The sequence below is a fragment of the Ptychodera flava genome, assembly GCF_041260155.1.
Source record: "Ptychodera flava strain L36383 chromosome 23 unlocalized genomic scaffold, AS_Pfla_20210202 Scaffold_23__1_contigs__length_28996876_pilon, whole genome shotgun sequence".
In the NCBI taxonomy this organism is placed as follows: Eukaryota; Metazoa; Hemichordata; class Enteropneusta; family Ptychoderidae; genus Ptychodera; species Ptychodera flava.
The window spans coordinates 20,952,026-20,969,692 of NW_027248277.1; the positions used below are offsets into that span (position 1 = coordinate 20,952,026).

Here is a 17,667-nt window from a genome sequence, read left to right on the forward strand (position 1 = left end):
CTTTTGGTAAAAAGTTCACAATGTAAACAGGTAAAACAAAGGCTGGAGGCTCATTTTAAAGCTCTTGGAGTAGGAAACATTTTCACCAATCTAAAATATATCCATTATGATTCATTTGTTAAGTTTTTAACCACTGAATTTTACCACAACAGTCTGTATTTGTTATATTTCAAAGATGTTGTAGGCAGACAAAAGACTTTCAGAGAAATAAAATTTACAATTCAAAAGATTGATTGTTTCAACAGATAAGTTTTGATCATAAAACAAGGTCAGAAGTTCACAGGCTCTAATTGGATAATTTAGCAATAAAGCACACCCAGCGATGGTATACCAGGAGATTTTGACCAGTTCACGACATATATGCACGAGCGATAGCGAGTGCATACCGGTATATGAAGTGAACTGGTCAAAACCGAGTTGTATACCGTCGTTGGCTGTGATTTATTGCTATTATATCATAACAGTATATTGAAATTCTGGCGTGGAACGTCATAAACGAATTTTTGCTCAAGCTGAGAGCTCACACGTATGCCAGCCGTGGTATATCGCCATATACCACGTTTTTTTTCGCGTCTCGACCAATCAGATCGCTGTATTTGCACCATCAATATACTGGTATATGATATAATATCCAATGGCGCACTGTGTTTTACATGAACCGGAACTACAAAGTGCCGGATGATAGAGCTGTGGTTTGGATAATGTATGTTGTCAATAGTGTGTGTTTTCATCTGTGACTTTCGTCTTGAACACATTTTGTCACCATGTGAGAAAAAGTCATTGACAATGACATAGTCCCCACTTGTAATAGGAGTATTGGTCTTGATGGGGCAGGGAAATGTGGTCATTAAGAAGTATCACTGGAGTGTGGCGTTCAGATCTATGGACACAGAGGTCTATATCATTGTTCCCAATTTGAAACAAGAGGCATGTCTAAGTTATGGTTCTAAATCAGGAAAAAAGATCAGACCTCCAGCTGTATTGGCAAGCAAAGAAATACATATGCGCATAATAAATGAGGTACAAGATGTGACATCTTAAGGTCGATTACCCTATCAAAATTGAAGCATAAAGAACTTGTGGTTACTGAGTTATGCATATATAAGTATAATCAAGGTCAAAGGTCATCAAGGTCATGTGACATTTCGAAAAAAAAAATTGTATTGCTAATTAATCCCTATATGCAAAAATCCAGACCTCTAGCTCTATTGGCTTGCCCAGAATTATATATGCGCATAATTAATGAGGTAAACCATGTGTTGTCATAAGGTCTCCCATCCTACTAAATATAAAGGACATAGCACTTGTGGTTACTTATTTATTGACATAAACATGTATTTTAGGTAAAAGGTTATCGAGGTCACATGAAATTTTGTCAAAAAATTTCTATCCTAAAGTTATCCCTATATACCAAAAATCAGACATCTAGCTCTATTGGCTCGCTCAAAATTAGATATGCACATAATTAATGAGGTACAATATGTGGCGTCATAAGGTGTCCCGTCATACCAAATATGAAGAGTGTAGCACTTGTGGTTACTGAGTTATGGACAAATATGTATATTTGAGGTCAAAGGTCATTGAGGTCACGTGACATTTTGTCAAAAAAATTGTATTGCTAAGTTATCCCTATATACCAAAAATCAGACCTCTAGCTCTCTTGGCTCGCTCAAAATTAGATATGCACATAATTAATGAGGTTCAATATGTGACATCATAAGGTGTCCCATCATACCAAATATGAAGAGTGTAGCACTTGTGGTTACTGAGTTATGGACAAATATGTATATTTGAGGTCATGTGACATTTTGTCAAAAAAATTGTATTGCTAAGTTATCCCTATATACCAAAAATCAGACCTCTAGCTCTATTGGCTCGCTCAAAATTAGATATGCACATAATTAAGGAGGTACAATATGTGGCGTCATAAGGTGTCCCATCATACCATATATGAAAGGTTTAGCACTTGTGGTTACTGAGTTATGGACAAATATGTATATTTGAGGTCAAAGGTCACCAAGGTCACGTGACATTTTGTCAAAGTGTCTGAGATATCTGCATGAACGGATGGACTCACAGACAGACATGACCCAATCTATAAGCCCCCTGAACTTTATCTGTGGGGACTAAAAACTGTGTCACTGCATCCTTTTTGCAATATGAATACGATGAGAAACTAAATTTTATTTTTCTTGGCCTTATCTTATACCGGTACATGGGAGTCTATGGAGAACAGCCTTATACATAGGAGTCTATGGAGGCATAAACTAAAAAGTCCTCTAACGCGGCCAAATTTGATTGCACCGTGAAACAAATCGAAGTGCATCTGTATGAGGTAGGGTACTATCCTTGTACCAAGTTTGAACGAAATCGCTCCAGGCGTCTCTGAGATATCTGCGTGAACGGACGGACAGATGCACGGACACACGCACAGACATGACCAAACCTGTAAGTTCCCCCCGGACGGTGTCAGTGGGGACTAAAAAGAATTGCACAGGAATATCTCAGATATCTGCATTCATAAGCCCCTGTGCATGGACACAGCATTAATATTAATTTCATCCTGGGGACCCTGTGGATCATACCTGGGGAGCCTGTGGATGGATATCAAAGACAGGAAGAAAATGGCCGTCACACAGCCATTTATGATCGAATCATTACAAAAATCAACGTGCATATATATGTGATAGAGATAATATAGGTATGAACTTTCAATGCAATCCCACCCGGCATCGCTGAGAAATTTACGTGAACGCCCGCACAGTCGTAAAATATAGGAAACAAAATGGCCGCCACGTAGCCATTTTAGACCAGATCAAAACAAAAATCAATGTGCATATGTGTAACATATAGAGTAATCTATGTACCAAGTTTGAATGGAATCGCTCCTAACATCACTGAGAAATTTGCGTGAACATACGCACTGACATCAAATACAGGAAACAAAATGGCTGCCAGACGGCCATATTGAATCAGATCGTAAAACAAATCGATGTGCATATGTATGGCATAGGTGATAATCCTTGTACTAAGTTTGAATGAAATCGCTCCAGGCGTCTCTGAGATATCTGCGTGAACGGACGGACGGACGCACGCACGCACGCACGCACGCACGCACGCACGGACATGACCAAACCTATAAGTCCCCCCGGACGGTGTCCGTGGGGACTAAAAAGAATATCCAATCCCCCTTAGGACCTGGGATCAGATTTCTCACTGGAGATGGAGATATTTTGTCTAACTTGGGGCTCGTGTGAGACAAAATGTCCAAAATGAGTCTGAGAAATCTTATCCCAGATCCTTGGGGAGTGAGATACTGTTTATCCCTCACCTGGAATGAGTATTCTCCTACTGAAGGCACTTCCCAGCATGGATCCGGATATACTGACATGGTCTTCTGACAATGCATCTATCGTATCTGTCTCTGTCTGTCACATTGAAATCATATCAAGCAGTACCGGTAATGATTAAAATCAAATCTTGTTACATGTTGTTTCTAAGGAATGTCATGCTGTCCAAAATATGAGAAATTAAATCATATGAAATTAAAATCACCCGTCACATTGCCATGAATAAGCCAACACTGTGTTGTATCACGGTCCCACAAACCATGATTGTACCAGTATGTAAATTTTCAAACTATGAAAACCAAGACTTATGTCATTTAATAAAAGTGGTATTGAGGACACGAAAACAGTATATTTTATGTAAAATCTATTGTGTTGTACAAGATTGTTTGTAATTTTATTTTGATTGTGATTATACGGGTATGTGTGTGTGTGTGTGTGTGTGTGAGATAAGAGAGAGAGTCTGAAACAGTGATTAAGAGAGAAGGAAGAAAACTGGATTAAGCTGGGAGTGGTAAGAGAGACAAGGGGGATGAGGGAAATAGACAGGGACAACAGAGAAAGATGGGGCAAATTTAGAGAGAGAGAGAGAGAGAGAGAGAGAGAGAGAGAGAGGGGGGAGGGAGAGAGAGGGAAGGAGGAAGGAAAGGGTATTAAATTGGGAGACAGGCGTGAGCGACAGAGAGACACAGAAAAAGATAGGGAGGAAATTTAAGGTAGAGAGCACATCACAATTGAAGCTTTGCTTACCTTGTTTACTTGATGTCCACCACAGACCATGAGAACACAGAACACCATTGCAATGGTACAACTGAATCCACCCACAGGTGACCACCTCTGTGTACAGGATGATGGCGTCCATGATCACGTGACATGACGACTGGACGTACCAAAAAATGTCACCTCTTCACTTTCTGTAGGGAAAATATGAAAAATGTCAATATTTATCACTGTTGTTATGTGTTATTGCCCCAAGGGTAGGGGTCTTGTTTACTGACTATTTCTTTTGCCTTTAATCTGTTTTCCTCTGCTTCTTCATCACAACTTTTGAAAACTGTACATTGTGTTTGTGATAATAATAATGTCCATTATACACTGACTGGCTGAAGTTATAAAAAATTGTGCAAATTCAATGAAGATAGAACGCACATTGGGTCAGATATTTGGACTCTTATATTTTCACCATAATTTTCTGATCTACCATTAGTGAGGACTCATTTTAAAGCTCTTCTTTTCCCCAAAAATATCAGTAAATGTTAGGTAATTTGTTTCTCTACTACAAAACTTTGCATGGTGACCCCTGATTTTCATTTTTTGATTTTGTAATAAGCAAAACTTTTTGTCTTTCACTTTCAAGGTAAATGCTACCTAACCTTTTCACTACAGTGGTTTGAACCAATTCCATTGTTTTCTATTGTAAAGTTGGACCTTTAGAAAGGGAAATGGGGTGAAAGGGTTAAAGCTGCCATATAAACAGTGCCCTCATCACTTTACAGCAGAACTAACAGACAGTCACAGCAAAATGGCTTCTTAAAACAACAAGCTTTCATGTGCTATTGATGAATGAATACGAAATGATCAGTTTATCATATTCGGTTTACATTATTTCATCTAGGCATGAATAAGATATCAAAATTGTTATGTTAGGTATGTGAAACTCCAAAGAAACTTCGGAAAATGATAATTAGTGGCCATAAATGAAGAAAAGTTGCATTGTGCACTATAAAGATAAAATGAAAGTAGAGAACAGAGTAATGTTACAACGCAAAACTTTCTTTTTCATGGATAAAGTAACTGGTACAGTGGTTCTACTCTACAATAAAAAGGATGCACTTTGTTCAAGAGACCCAGTACACTAAAAGAGATCATATGATGAGGGTACAAACAAACCCATATGCACAAACACGTACGGAAATATACGTACTTATGTTTGCGCACATGGTTTTGATTGCACCGTGGTCCATATGAATTCTGGGTTTGATCCATTTTTTGTACTTCCCTTAAAATATAAAGATCGGAATTTCGGAATATCCTACTCACCTCCGACATCAATAATGTGAGATGTTGAGTTGACTGTTGATGGCAGATTGTCAATGACATAACACTGACATTGCTCTGTGGTTGGATGGGTGACACAGTGTGTGAAACTCTCCATGAATGGGATAACTTGTAGAGTGACAAGAACTGTTGTACACAGACACAGAAACACACTGAATGTTGTCAACATCACTGCTACACTGTCACAGTTGCATTGACTGGTTACACTGTTGCATATACGGTACGTACTACATACAATTTTTCTAATTGCTACACTGCATGTTGCTGTGCCTGTCGCAGTGTTGATTTGACAACTACACTCACAGTCCCTCCATCATAGACTGTGCGATGCTGTTGCATTCATGATTACTTTCCTACAGCAAGCTTGTTTAACTCTTGGATACCAGGTTTAGGTCAAGGTTTAATACAGACCAGTGGTTTGTCTGGAAATGGTGTACACATACTTGGCCAAGACAATGACGTCCTTGAAGTCAAAACTGATTTAATAGGTGACAGCATAGACCCTCAAAGGTCCAGTCACAGCTAACAAATAAATATTTGCTCTTAGCCTTCTGAAATGAACAAGGATCACTTATGTTGATATTAACACTGGAATGGCATTACCTTGTATTTTTTTGACATAAAGTTATATTGTTTATTGCCTTTTCCAACTTTGCTATACTGTGAATACAGCATGGTTATTTTCATGTCTTGACAAATCAGATCACACTTTTTGCACCATTAATGTTATCCCAGTACCATATATTTTAATATATCTACATGATGTCAAATCAGATAATGTATAAAACATATTCATGCATTTTTGAAACATGTAAAATGATATGTGATGAAGTTTGTACATACGTTGCAATGTGACAGAGAGTTGTGTACTTAAAGTTACTTTTCTACTGCTTCCACTAATTTAAAAGTCGGAGTCACTTTCTGATTCACTAAGACGTGTGACATTTGGTGTACTTATACAGAGCTTTCTCTCACCATGTATTAACAGCACTTACCATTAAACATCCAAAAGGGTCATGCACCTACCGATGTTTACCGCCAGGAGTGCAGATGCAGGCGTAAAGGGAATTGGATATTTTTTGAGCCATGTAAACTTCCCCTCCCATTAGGCTACAAGAACAGGTCAAATACCACAAGGAGGGGGAAAATAGAGTTTGTATGTAGATAATTGAGGACTTGATAGAGTCAAAAGTCTAGACATGGTGCGTAACGTGGCAATCGAATTCCCCTGTCCCAGGATATGATTTGTGATAAATATTCCCTGTTACCACTCACTCCCCCACTTTGGTGGAAAACACTGATAGGTGCATCACTTTCAAAACTTTTCCATTATTCTGGTATGCTCTCATCAAACAGTCACTTCCAATCACATATCATCAAAATTAACTTCGATCATAAATGATACTTTCGCCAATTTTGTTTTGTTTGTCAATACTACCGGTATGTTCTTGTTATACTCCCAAAAATATGTTCAAACAACAACTTTTTAGTTTGTCAACACAGTGTCCATATGTGTACTATGCACTGTTATTGTTTACATTTCAATACTAGTGCAGGTCAGAATTAACTTGTCAACTCTAACAATGCAGTCCAAGTTGACAAGCTGAATACTGTGCAGCTCAACATGTTTGAGGAGTAGAACAAGAAACTGTTACGTTAATGGCATTAAAAAAATTGGTGAACAATTGTCCAAAGCTACAGCCACTGGCCCTTTAAAAAGTTCTCTTACAGTAAATGTAAAGGACATTTCATTCCGAACTGTGAAATAAAAGATGGCGACATTACTTCCTTCTTTAAGAAGACAAGGAAGGTGACATCATGACATTCTACACAGCACCACTTTATATGTTTGTTGTGGATATTAAAAGATCAAAATCATCAGCACGTCACTGAAAGATTGAACAGGTCACACAAGCAAGAAACATGGTACAAAATAAAATGTGTTGAACTTAGCATTCGAAAGCATTTGTACTTGCTGGTTAATTTGTTTGTTCGTGCGCCACCACCATTTGGGTATATGAAGTCTGTATAAAGCAACACATGTCCTTTTCTATTCCAAAGCAGAACCATTGATATAGAAGAAGATCAAACAATCCATCTGAATGTTTTCAATGTGATACGCAAGCAGTTTTAAATTTCCACTCATATCACCAAGTTTTGTTGAAGAGATGCATTGTTTGTAAACCTGAAAATTGAACGTGGGCAGATGTAGCACACATAGCCTTTTACCCTGTAACCCCTATTTCAATATGTAGAGGTCTGACTTTGCCATACAAAACAATACAATTAGACAAAACCACTGAGGTGAAAGTGTTCAGCTACGTCTGTCCCTGTACAGATATCTGATCTATAAGTGTCACAGGGATGTCATTTACACATCTTTCACTTGTACTGGATAAAGTTCTTTCTTCTGAACTTTGTGTGACTGAATTTGTTGCATCGTTGTCTGAATCAATTGCTGTGACTGGAACCTCCTCTGTTGTACCTGACTGTGAGGGCGCTCTATGTCCAGCGCTATCACCCTCGGAAGTGTCGGTATTAACATTTTGAGTTCTCCTCTGTGTCCCTGACAAGTACTGCACACTGTCTAGTAAAGGCACGGCACTGCAGGTGACCTGTGAGTTGTGGGTTCTGCGAGTTCTATCGTGGTGCTCGCGGGATTGTGCAACCAACTGCTGTCCAGCAGCAGTGGCAGTCTCCGCCGGTGAATACGGAGGTGGCTGGTCAGCGTATGCAGGAACAAAATCATTTGCATAGCTGTACGGAGGTGGAATTGAAGGCACGTCTCGTAAATTTACAAACATTTCGCTACTTCCTGGTAATGTATACACTGATATGAAGTTACCGTCGTATGTCGGAATATAGCTTTCCATCATGGGACCAGAATGACTGAGCCTCTGACGTCGGTCGGCAATTCCTCTCTGTCTCTGACCTCTGGTGGCAGCATCACGTATTCCAGCACCTCTCCTTGATTCAGCCATCCTGGCATGACTCACTCTCCCGGTCCCATCCAGAAATTGGCCGTAATCAGGGAGGCTGGCATGTTGCTGGGGGCGGCCGATAAGTTGCCTGGGCAAGTTTTGTCCTCCGGTAGTTTCACTGGTGTGTGCAGCACGTCTCTGTGCGTTTCTCTCCCCTGATAGATTCCTTTCGCTGTTCACACCACTCCTTTCATTATCTACACTGTCACTTTCTTCAAGCGCCCTCACTCTGTTTGGAAGGTCAGCTTCTGATATATTTTCACCTGCCTGAACCTGTCTCCGTTCATCGCCACACTGCGTTAACCGTGATACGCCCGTTAATGGCACCTGTGAGCTATCAACCTCTGACGACCTTTCAACTTGTGCTCTATATCTTTCCGACCTTTGCGCCTGAGAACTGTCAACCTCTGACCTTTGAACATGTGAACTGTCAGACCTCTGAACTTGTGCAGTTGTCATCAATATATTCCCAAATGCTGGAGGTTCCTCAGCATGTGTGTGTTGGCTTGGGAGTCTCTCAGTGGGTACGCCTCTTTTGAACTGTCTGACCTCTGAACTTGAGCAGTTGTCATCAATATATTCCCAAATGCTGGAGGTTCCTCAGCATGTGTGTGTTGGCCTTGGGAGTCTCTCAGTGGGTACGCCTCTGACGAGAAGGGATATGTTTCCATGGGCTCTTGGAAATATGTCCCATATGGAGGACGTAAAAAGTTATGTGCTTTGCCGGCTTCCCAAGGTGTAGGAATGCCTGAAAAAGAGGGTAAATGCATGATGGCGTTAACCCTACAGTTCCTGTTGTTGACATATTAACATTATTAGTCTGCCTTGGACTTTGACTTTTCTGAGCAATTGCAGTTTTTCCCTTAATGTTTGGGAACTTATCATACTTAGTATATTTTGTGTATATGATATTGTGCATACGTGTGACATATTATTAAAGTGGTCTTTTTGAAGATTTTTGAATTTTGTCACTGTACTCCAAATATAACCAATTACGTCTATTGTTTGGAAATTCATCAAATTGAAGAAAACGTTTAATAGCATATGAGCCCTAAAATGCAATCACCAATGACAGAGCGATGCATTTATGAAAGAGTTTTCAAAAAATAAAAAATAACAAGATGTTCCAAAATTGTATGATGGTAATTTTATCAAAATTTGAACAAATGTAAGGAGACTTGTCAGGCAAATTTTACTGATAGTTGAAATCATGTTGATATTAATGTTGAGTACTACCAAATACCAAGAATATTGTCATTTTTTCTAGAAATCATATAGGGTATGTTGAAGTTTGAAAGATTAGGATTAACAAGTCATTGTCAATGACATAGTCCCCACTTGTAATAGGAGTATTAGTCTTGATGGGGCAGGGAAATGAGGTCATTAAGAAGTATCACTGGAGTGTATATGTTCAGATCTATGGACACATAGGTCTATGTCATTGTTCCCAATTTGAAACAAGAGGCATGTATAAGTTATGGTTCTAAATCAGGAAAAAAGATCAGACCTCTAGCTGTATTGGCCAGCCAAGAAATACATATGTGCATAATAAATGAGGTACAAGATGTGACATCTTAAGGTCTATTATCCTATCAAAATCGAAGCGTAAAGAACTTGTGGTTACTGAGTTATGCATATATATGCATATTCAAGGTCAAAGGTCATCAAGGTCACGTGACATTTTGAAAAAAAACCATTGTATTGCTAATTAATCCATATATGCCAAAATTCAGACCTCCAGCTCTATTGGCTTGGCCACAATTATATATGGGCATAATTAACGAGGTAAAGCATGTGTTGTCATAAGGTCTTCCATCCTACTCAATATAAAGGACATAGCACTTGTGGTTACTTATTTATTGACATTATCGTGTATTGTAGGCAAAAGGTTATAGAGGTCACATGACATTTTGTCAAAAAATTTCTATCCTATAGTCTATCCCTATATACTAAAAATGGTACATCTACCTCTATTGGCTTGCTCAAAATTAGATATGCACATAATTAATGAGGTACAATATGTGGCGTCATAAGGTGTCCCATCATACCAAATATGAAGGGTATAGCATTAATGGTTCCTGAGTTATGGACAAATATGTATATTTGAGGTCAAAGGTCACCGAGGTCACATGACACTTTGTCAAAAAAATTGCATTGCTAAGTTATCCCTACATACCAAAAATCAGACCTCTAGCTCTATTGGCTCGCTCAAAGTTAGATATGCACATAATTAATGATGAGGAACAATATGTGGCATCATAAGGTGTGAGTAACCTTGTGTCCCATCATACCAAATATGAAGGGCCTAGCACTTGGGGTTACTGAGTATGCACAAATATGTATATTTGAGGTCAAAGGTCACCGAGGTCACGTGACATTTTGTCAAAAAAATTGTATTGCTAAGTTATCCATATATACCAAAAATCAGACCTCTAGCTCTATCGGCTTGCTCAAAATTAGATATGCACATAATTAATGAGGTACAATATGTGGCGTCATAAGGTGTCCCTTCATACCAAATATGAAGAGTGTAGCACTTGTGGTTACTGAGTTATGCACAAATATGTATATTTGAGGTCAAGGGTCATTGAGGTCACGTGACATTTTGTCAAAAAATTGTATTGCTAAGTTATCCCTATATACAAAAATCAGACCTCTGGCTCTATTGGCTCGCTCAACATTAGATATGCACATAATTAATGAGGAACAATATGTGGCGTCATAAGGTGTCCCATCATACCAATATGAAGGGTGTAGCATTAGTGATTACTGAGTTATGGACAAATATGTATATTTGAGGTGAAAGGTCACCAAGGTCACGTGACATTTTGTCAAAAAAATTGTATTGCTAAGTTATCCATATATATCAAAATCAGACCTCTGGCTCTATTGGCTCGCTCAAAATTAGATATGCACATAATTAATGAGGTACAATATGTGGCGTCATAGGTGTCCCATCATACCATATATGAAAGGTTTAGCACTTGTGGTTTCTGAGTTATGGACAAATATGTATATCCGAGGTCAAAGGTCACCAAGGTCACGTGACATTTGTCGAAGTGTCTGAGATATCTGCATGAACGGATGGACTCACATGGATGGACTCACGGACTGACATGACCCAATCTATGAGCCCCCTGGACTTTATCTGTGGGGACTAAAAACTGTGTCACTGCATCCTTTTTGCAATATGAATACAATGAGAAACTAAATTTTTATTTTTCTTGGCCTTATACATGGGAGTCCTATGGACTGCTTATACGGTACATGGGAGTCTATGGACTGCCTTATACATGGGAGTCTATGGACTTCCTTATACATGGGAGTCTATGGACTGCCTTATACATGGGAGTCTATGGACCGCCTTATACATGGGAGTCTATGGACTGCCTTATACATGGGAGTCTATGGACTGCCTTATACATGGGAGTCTATGGAGGTGAAAACTAAAAAGTCCTCTAACACGGCCAAATTTGATCGCATTGTGAAACAAATCGACGTGCATCTGTATGAGGTAGGGTACTATCCTTGTACCAAGTTTGAACGAAATCGCTCCAGGCGTCTCTGAGATATCTGCGTGAACGGACACGGACGGACGCACGCACGCACGGACTGACGCACGGACATGACCAAACCTATAAGTCCCCCCGGACGGTGTCCGTGGGGACTAAAAATATGACCAGAAATATGGGTGTTGCCATTCTACATTTTGAGATAATTTACTTTCAATCACACGACTTTATTGCAGATTTAACCCTTTCAAAGAAAACAATAAACATGGCGGCTAAAAATATTGCTATTTAATTAAACTTATGATTCTTAAACATCTTCTATATATAGTATTTCCAATATAAACAACAGAATGAAGTTACTGATCCAATAACAAAGATGTCACAAATTTCATATATTACAAGTCATCGTTGATGACACAGTCCCACTTGTTAATGGGTACTTTGATTACAGGTCCTCAGAGAGGTAGAGGCCTCTTCATTAGTCTGTGATAAAAATACTTTTGAATAAATTTGCTTGATACATGTCTGAGCTGTAGTTCAGGACATGAAAGAATCGTAATAAAATGGCCACATGGCGGCCTTATTGGATCCTATCACAGAACAAATCTATGTGCATATGTATGACAGACATCCAGCTCTATGGGTTTGCTCAGAATTAGATATATGCATAATTAATGAGGTACAGTATGAAGCATCATAAGGTCTCCCATCATACCATATATGAAGGCTGTACCACTTGTGGTTACTGAGTTATGGACAAATATGTATATTTGAGGTCAAAGGTCATCGAGGTCATGTGACATTTTGTCAAAATAATTGTATTGCTAAGTTATCCCTATATACCAAAAATCAGACCTCTAGCTCTATTGACTTGCTCAAAATTAGATATGCACATAACTGATGAGGTACAATATGTGGCGTCATAAGGTGTCCCATCATACCATATATGAAGGGTGTAGCACTTGTGGTTACTGAGTTATGGACAAATATGTATATTTGAGGTCAAAGGTCACCGAGGTCACGTGACATTTTGTCAAAATATCTGAGATATCTGCGTGAACGGATGGACTCACGGATGGACTAATGGACGGACATGACCCAATCTATAAGCCCCCTGGACTTCATCCGTTGGGACTGAAAACTGTGTCACTGCATCCTTTTTGCAATATGAATACGATGAGAAACTAAATTTTTATTTTTCTCGGCCTTATACATCGAGTCTATGGACTGCCTTATACATGGGAGTCTATGGACTGCCTTATACATGGGAGTCTATGGACTGCCTTATACATGGGAGTCTATGGACTGCCTTATACATGGGAGTCTATGGACTGCCTTATACATGGGAGTCTATGGACACTGCCTTATACATGGGAGTCTATGGAGGTGAAAACTAAAAAGTCCTCTAACACGGCCAAATTTGATCGCATTGTGAAACAAATCGACGTGCATCTGTATGGGGTAGGTACTATCCTTGTGCAAAGTTTGAAAGAAATTGACCTGGGCATCTCTGAGATATCTGCGTGAACGGACGGACGCACGGACGCACACACGCACGCACGGACGCACGCACGGACATGACCAAACCTATAAGTCCCCCCGGACGGTGTCCGTGGGGACTAATTACAAATTAATTAAAATGACACTGATAAATGTCTTTTCAATGTTAAAGCAATGTGAGCTTAACATCGGTTAACATCTGTATAAAGTTTCATGAATTTGATGCAGTACATATTTCTTGACATATCAGCCTACTTACGAAACTTCAATAATTGACATGTTACTGCTACATGACGTGAAACAAATTGACGGGCATATGTATGAAATAGGTCAATGTCAACTTTGATTGATACTGGTGGAAATATGTCTGAGTTATGGCTCTGTACATGAAAACATCGTAAAAAAATGGCTGCCTAGCAACCATATTGGATCGTATCACATAAAAAATCGACGTACATATGTATGACATAGATCAATGTCCTTGTACCAACTTTGAATAAAATCAGTTGAGATATGCCTGAGTTATGCCTCTGCATATGAAAAAATCGTAACAAAATGACCACACAGCAGCCATATTGGATTGTATCACAAAACAAATCGACGTGCATATCTATGACATTGGTCAATGTCCTTGTACCAACTTTGAATAAAATCGGTTGAGATATGCCTGAGTTATGCCTCTGTATATGAAAAAATTGTAATAAAATGGCCGCCTAGCGGCCATATTGGATTGTATCACAAAACAAATCGACGTGCATATCTATGAAATTGGTCAATGTCCTTGTAGCAATGTTGAATAAAATCGGTTGAAACATGTCTGAGTTGTGGCTCTGTACATGAAAAAATCATAATAAAATGGCCGCCTGGCGGCCATATTGGATCGTATCACAAAAAAATTTGACGTGCACATCTATGACATTGGTCAACGTCCTTGTACCAACTTTGAATAAAATTGGTTGAAACATGTCTGAGTTCTGGCTCTGTACATGAAAAAATCGTAATAAAATGGCCGCCTGGCGGCCATATTGGATCGTATCACAAAAAAAATTGACATGCATATCTATGACATTGGTCAATGTCCTTGTACCAACTTTGAATAAAATTGGTTGAAACATGTCTGAGTTATGGCTCTGTACATGAAAAAATCGTAATAAAATGGCCGCCTGGCGGCCATATTGGATCGTATCCCAAAACAAATCGACGTGCATCTGTATGACATATGAAGTAATCCTTGTACTAAGTTTGAATGAAATCGCTTCTTGCATCTCTGAGATATCTGTGTGAACGGACGGACGCACGCACACACACACACGCACGCACGCACGCACGGACGCACGCACGGACATGACCAAACCTATAAGTCCCCCGGACGGTGTCCGTGGGGACTAAAAACTTGTGAAAAATGTGCTGATTCAGAGCTTTTGCAATTGTGGCTTTTCAGAGGAAAGCCAACATTTATGATGTTCTCTTTAACAATTATAATGTTCTCTAAAAAGCAAGCACGTTGACGTGGTAATATTTATATTTCTCAATGTAGCACCTTTCCATGAATCATTTGTGGATATTTCAATGAATTTATTTGTGAAAATTTACGGAAATTGACAAAATTCCTAGTATATGTTTTCTGACATTTCTACATGCAATCCTTAATGCCATGGCCAATATTACATACCCCCTGGGTAGTGTACAACCCAACACCTACCATTTAGTGTGTCAACACAGCATCTATTTGCATATACCATGCACAATTATTGTTTATATCTGAATTATAGAATTCATCTACATTTGAAACTTGTATAATATATATATATATATATATATATATATATATATATATATGTATGTATATATATATATGTATGTAAGAGACAACAGCTTATCAAAGAAAGACTGAAATAATTGACTGAACCGCTCATGCCACATATTTTACCACGGCGGTTTCACTCTTCCCTATACTTCCACTTCAGTCAATTATTTCAGTCTTTTTTTTTGATAAGCTGTTGTCTTACATATATATATATATATATATATATATATATATATATATATATATATATATAGATAGATAGATAGATAGATAGATAGATAGATAGATAGATAGATAGGATATAAATATAAATAGATGTTTATCTGTTTGTATGTTTATTATTCATTATATTGTTTGTTTGTTTATGTTTGTGTGTATGTATGTTTGTTATTTATGTATTTGTATACCTCTTTGTATGTATGTTCGTTTAATTTTTGTTTGTGTATTTATTTACTTGTTTGCTTGTTTGTTTGCTTGTTTGTGTGTTCTTCCTGTCTCCCCTGTGGTCGAATGGGGCCAAAAGTCTGAGCTTCGTTTGAACGGAGCAAAATGAAAAAGCAAACTCCATAGAGGATGTCCACGATCAACAATCGTAAGCGAAGCAACGCCCAGAGCAATCTTAAAATTAGAAAGAGATTGGCCATATCTTGTCGGCAAATTCATGGAAACGTCGTCTCTTTCCAGATAAACTGTCATGGCTACCTCCTGCTTCGGTTTCAGGCTGTCCATCACCTCTTTCTTCAACGGCATAGATCATTTTTGCAGATATTTTTCATCATGGTTACTGGGAATAGCGTAACCGTGATTTCATGAAGCCATACTACTGTCTGAGGTCACGTAAGGCAGTTTACTAATTCCAATGAAACATTACTATTACGGATGAATGACATAATCATTCAGTCGAATTCAAAAGACTATTTTTAGACACTCCACCTACGTTCATAAATAAACAATATATGTACTCCTTCATCCACCCGATTTTCGAAGCATTCTATTGACAGTATATATAGCACGTCGGTTCTAGCCAGGCCTTGTAGCCTGCGGTTACTCGCATCTCGCGGCTTCACGGCTCGCGCATACAGGTTTCGAGGTCTGGCATGCGAGACTATCGTGTAGCGTGCTCATATGTAACGTTTGCTTATTTTGAGCATGATGTACAAACTTTGACATTTAATAACATCAAACGCATCATGGGAAATATGTTTACTTCTGGACTGGAAATAAACAGGTTTGAGGTCAAAAGGTTCTACTCTGACTTCCGCTCTTACAGACGACATCGGACCATGACCGATTCAAAAATGTAGGTTGGTTTCCTGGCTCAAGATGACCATTTTAGACGGCGTACTTTGAAATGTAACAGTTCATGGGTATAGCGATGCTTTTGATAGTTGTTAAATTTCGATTGACTTCTATATCTGTTCAGATTGCGTTTTTTTATCACATTGTGTCTGTGCATGCAGATCTTCAACCCTTTCCTTATTTTACTAAGTGTGTAATCAAAAACTTAATCAATTAATCCGCTGATAAAGACTGCAGATTAGCAAGTTGGCAATGTTTTCGGAGCAATTATAGTGGCGTATACACAAGTTGGAGAGGAGATTTGTCGGTAATATATACCATAAAAAGCAGTCAGACGGTGTGCAGTCAAAATCTTTATTTGAAATACCACAGTCAAAATGAATAAAATCAAATAAAGTAAACTGTTGCACAAAAAACCTCCCTCCCCACTCCAGTATAATGATTTCACAAATGCAGCGATCTGATTGGTCTAAACGTGCAAGTTTAACTGTGATATATTCATGATATAGCACAGTTGGTGCCCAATTGAGCTCTCGGCAAGAGCAAAAATTCCTTTTTTGACGTTCCATTCCAGGATTTCAATATACTGTTATGATATAATAGCAATATTATAAAAACACACTCAGCAATGGTATACCACTTGATTTTGACCAGTCTCATCACTTTGTATCGCTCGTACATATATGTTGGGAACTGGTCAAAATCTTGTAGTATACCGTCGCTGGGTGTGTGCTTTATTGCTTGATTATACTGTAGCTGCATGATGGGTGTGCTTCATTGCTGAATTCTGCAACGGCACTGTTGTGAAGAGACCTTCGACCTAAGACACATAGCAGTATTCATACTATGTGGATCGCGTGATTAAGGAAGTCGGTCATCTGAAAATCCCTAGCCAAGTGTACAAAATCAAACAAGAATTTGCTTCTAATGTCTGTTGGTGAGTCATGTGACACCATGAACTGTATTAAATTTTGTGATATCTTGTTAAGGGGCCTCTCTGTTATCAGCTCTGTACCTGTCTAAGGTTGGTTCACAGTCTGACACACCTATGCACAATGGCTGCTGCATCTGAACGCAAAGTTTTGGAAGGAATTGGTGAAGATTTCCTGTGTTGTACCATCTGTCTGGAGCAGTTCAAGTCTCCTAAAATTCTACCATGTCTG

General features: G+C 38.7%; 2 protein-coding genes across 4 annotated transcripts in view; one reads left to right on the forward strand and one right to left on the reverse strand.

The window, feature by feature from the left end:
* LOC139123598 (tripartite motif-containing protein 2-like) overlaps window positions 1–17,667 on the forward strand; it is a 104,456-nt gene that overhangs the window by 67,368 nt on the left and 19,421 nt on the right. The gene's annotated exons all lie outside the window — the stretch shown is intronic.
* The window catches only part of LOC139123600 (uncharacterized), a 31,587-nt gene that overhangs the window by 7,870 nt on the left and 6,050 nt on the right, over window positions 1–17,667 (reverse strand). The window contains exons 1-2 of one of the 3 annotated variants that reach the window (XM_070689769.1): window positions 4,098–4,977; window positions 3,332–3,428 (exon numbers count right to left, since the gene is read on the reverse strand). Coding sequence is in view for 2 of the 3 variants with exons in the window: in XM_070689768.1 (XP_070545869.1) it covers window positions 8,936–9,057 (122 nt within the window). In the remaining variant the exon portion in view is untranslated. Of the gene's footprint in view, window positions 1–3,331; window positions 3,429–4,097; window positions 4,978–8,935; window positions 9,123–17,667 lie in introns of those variants that run through there. The other 2 variants (XM_070689770.1, XM_070689768.1) reach the window with 2 other exon arrangements.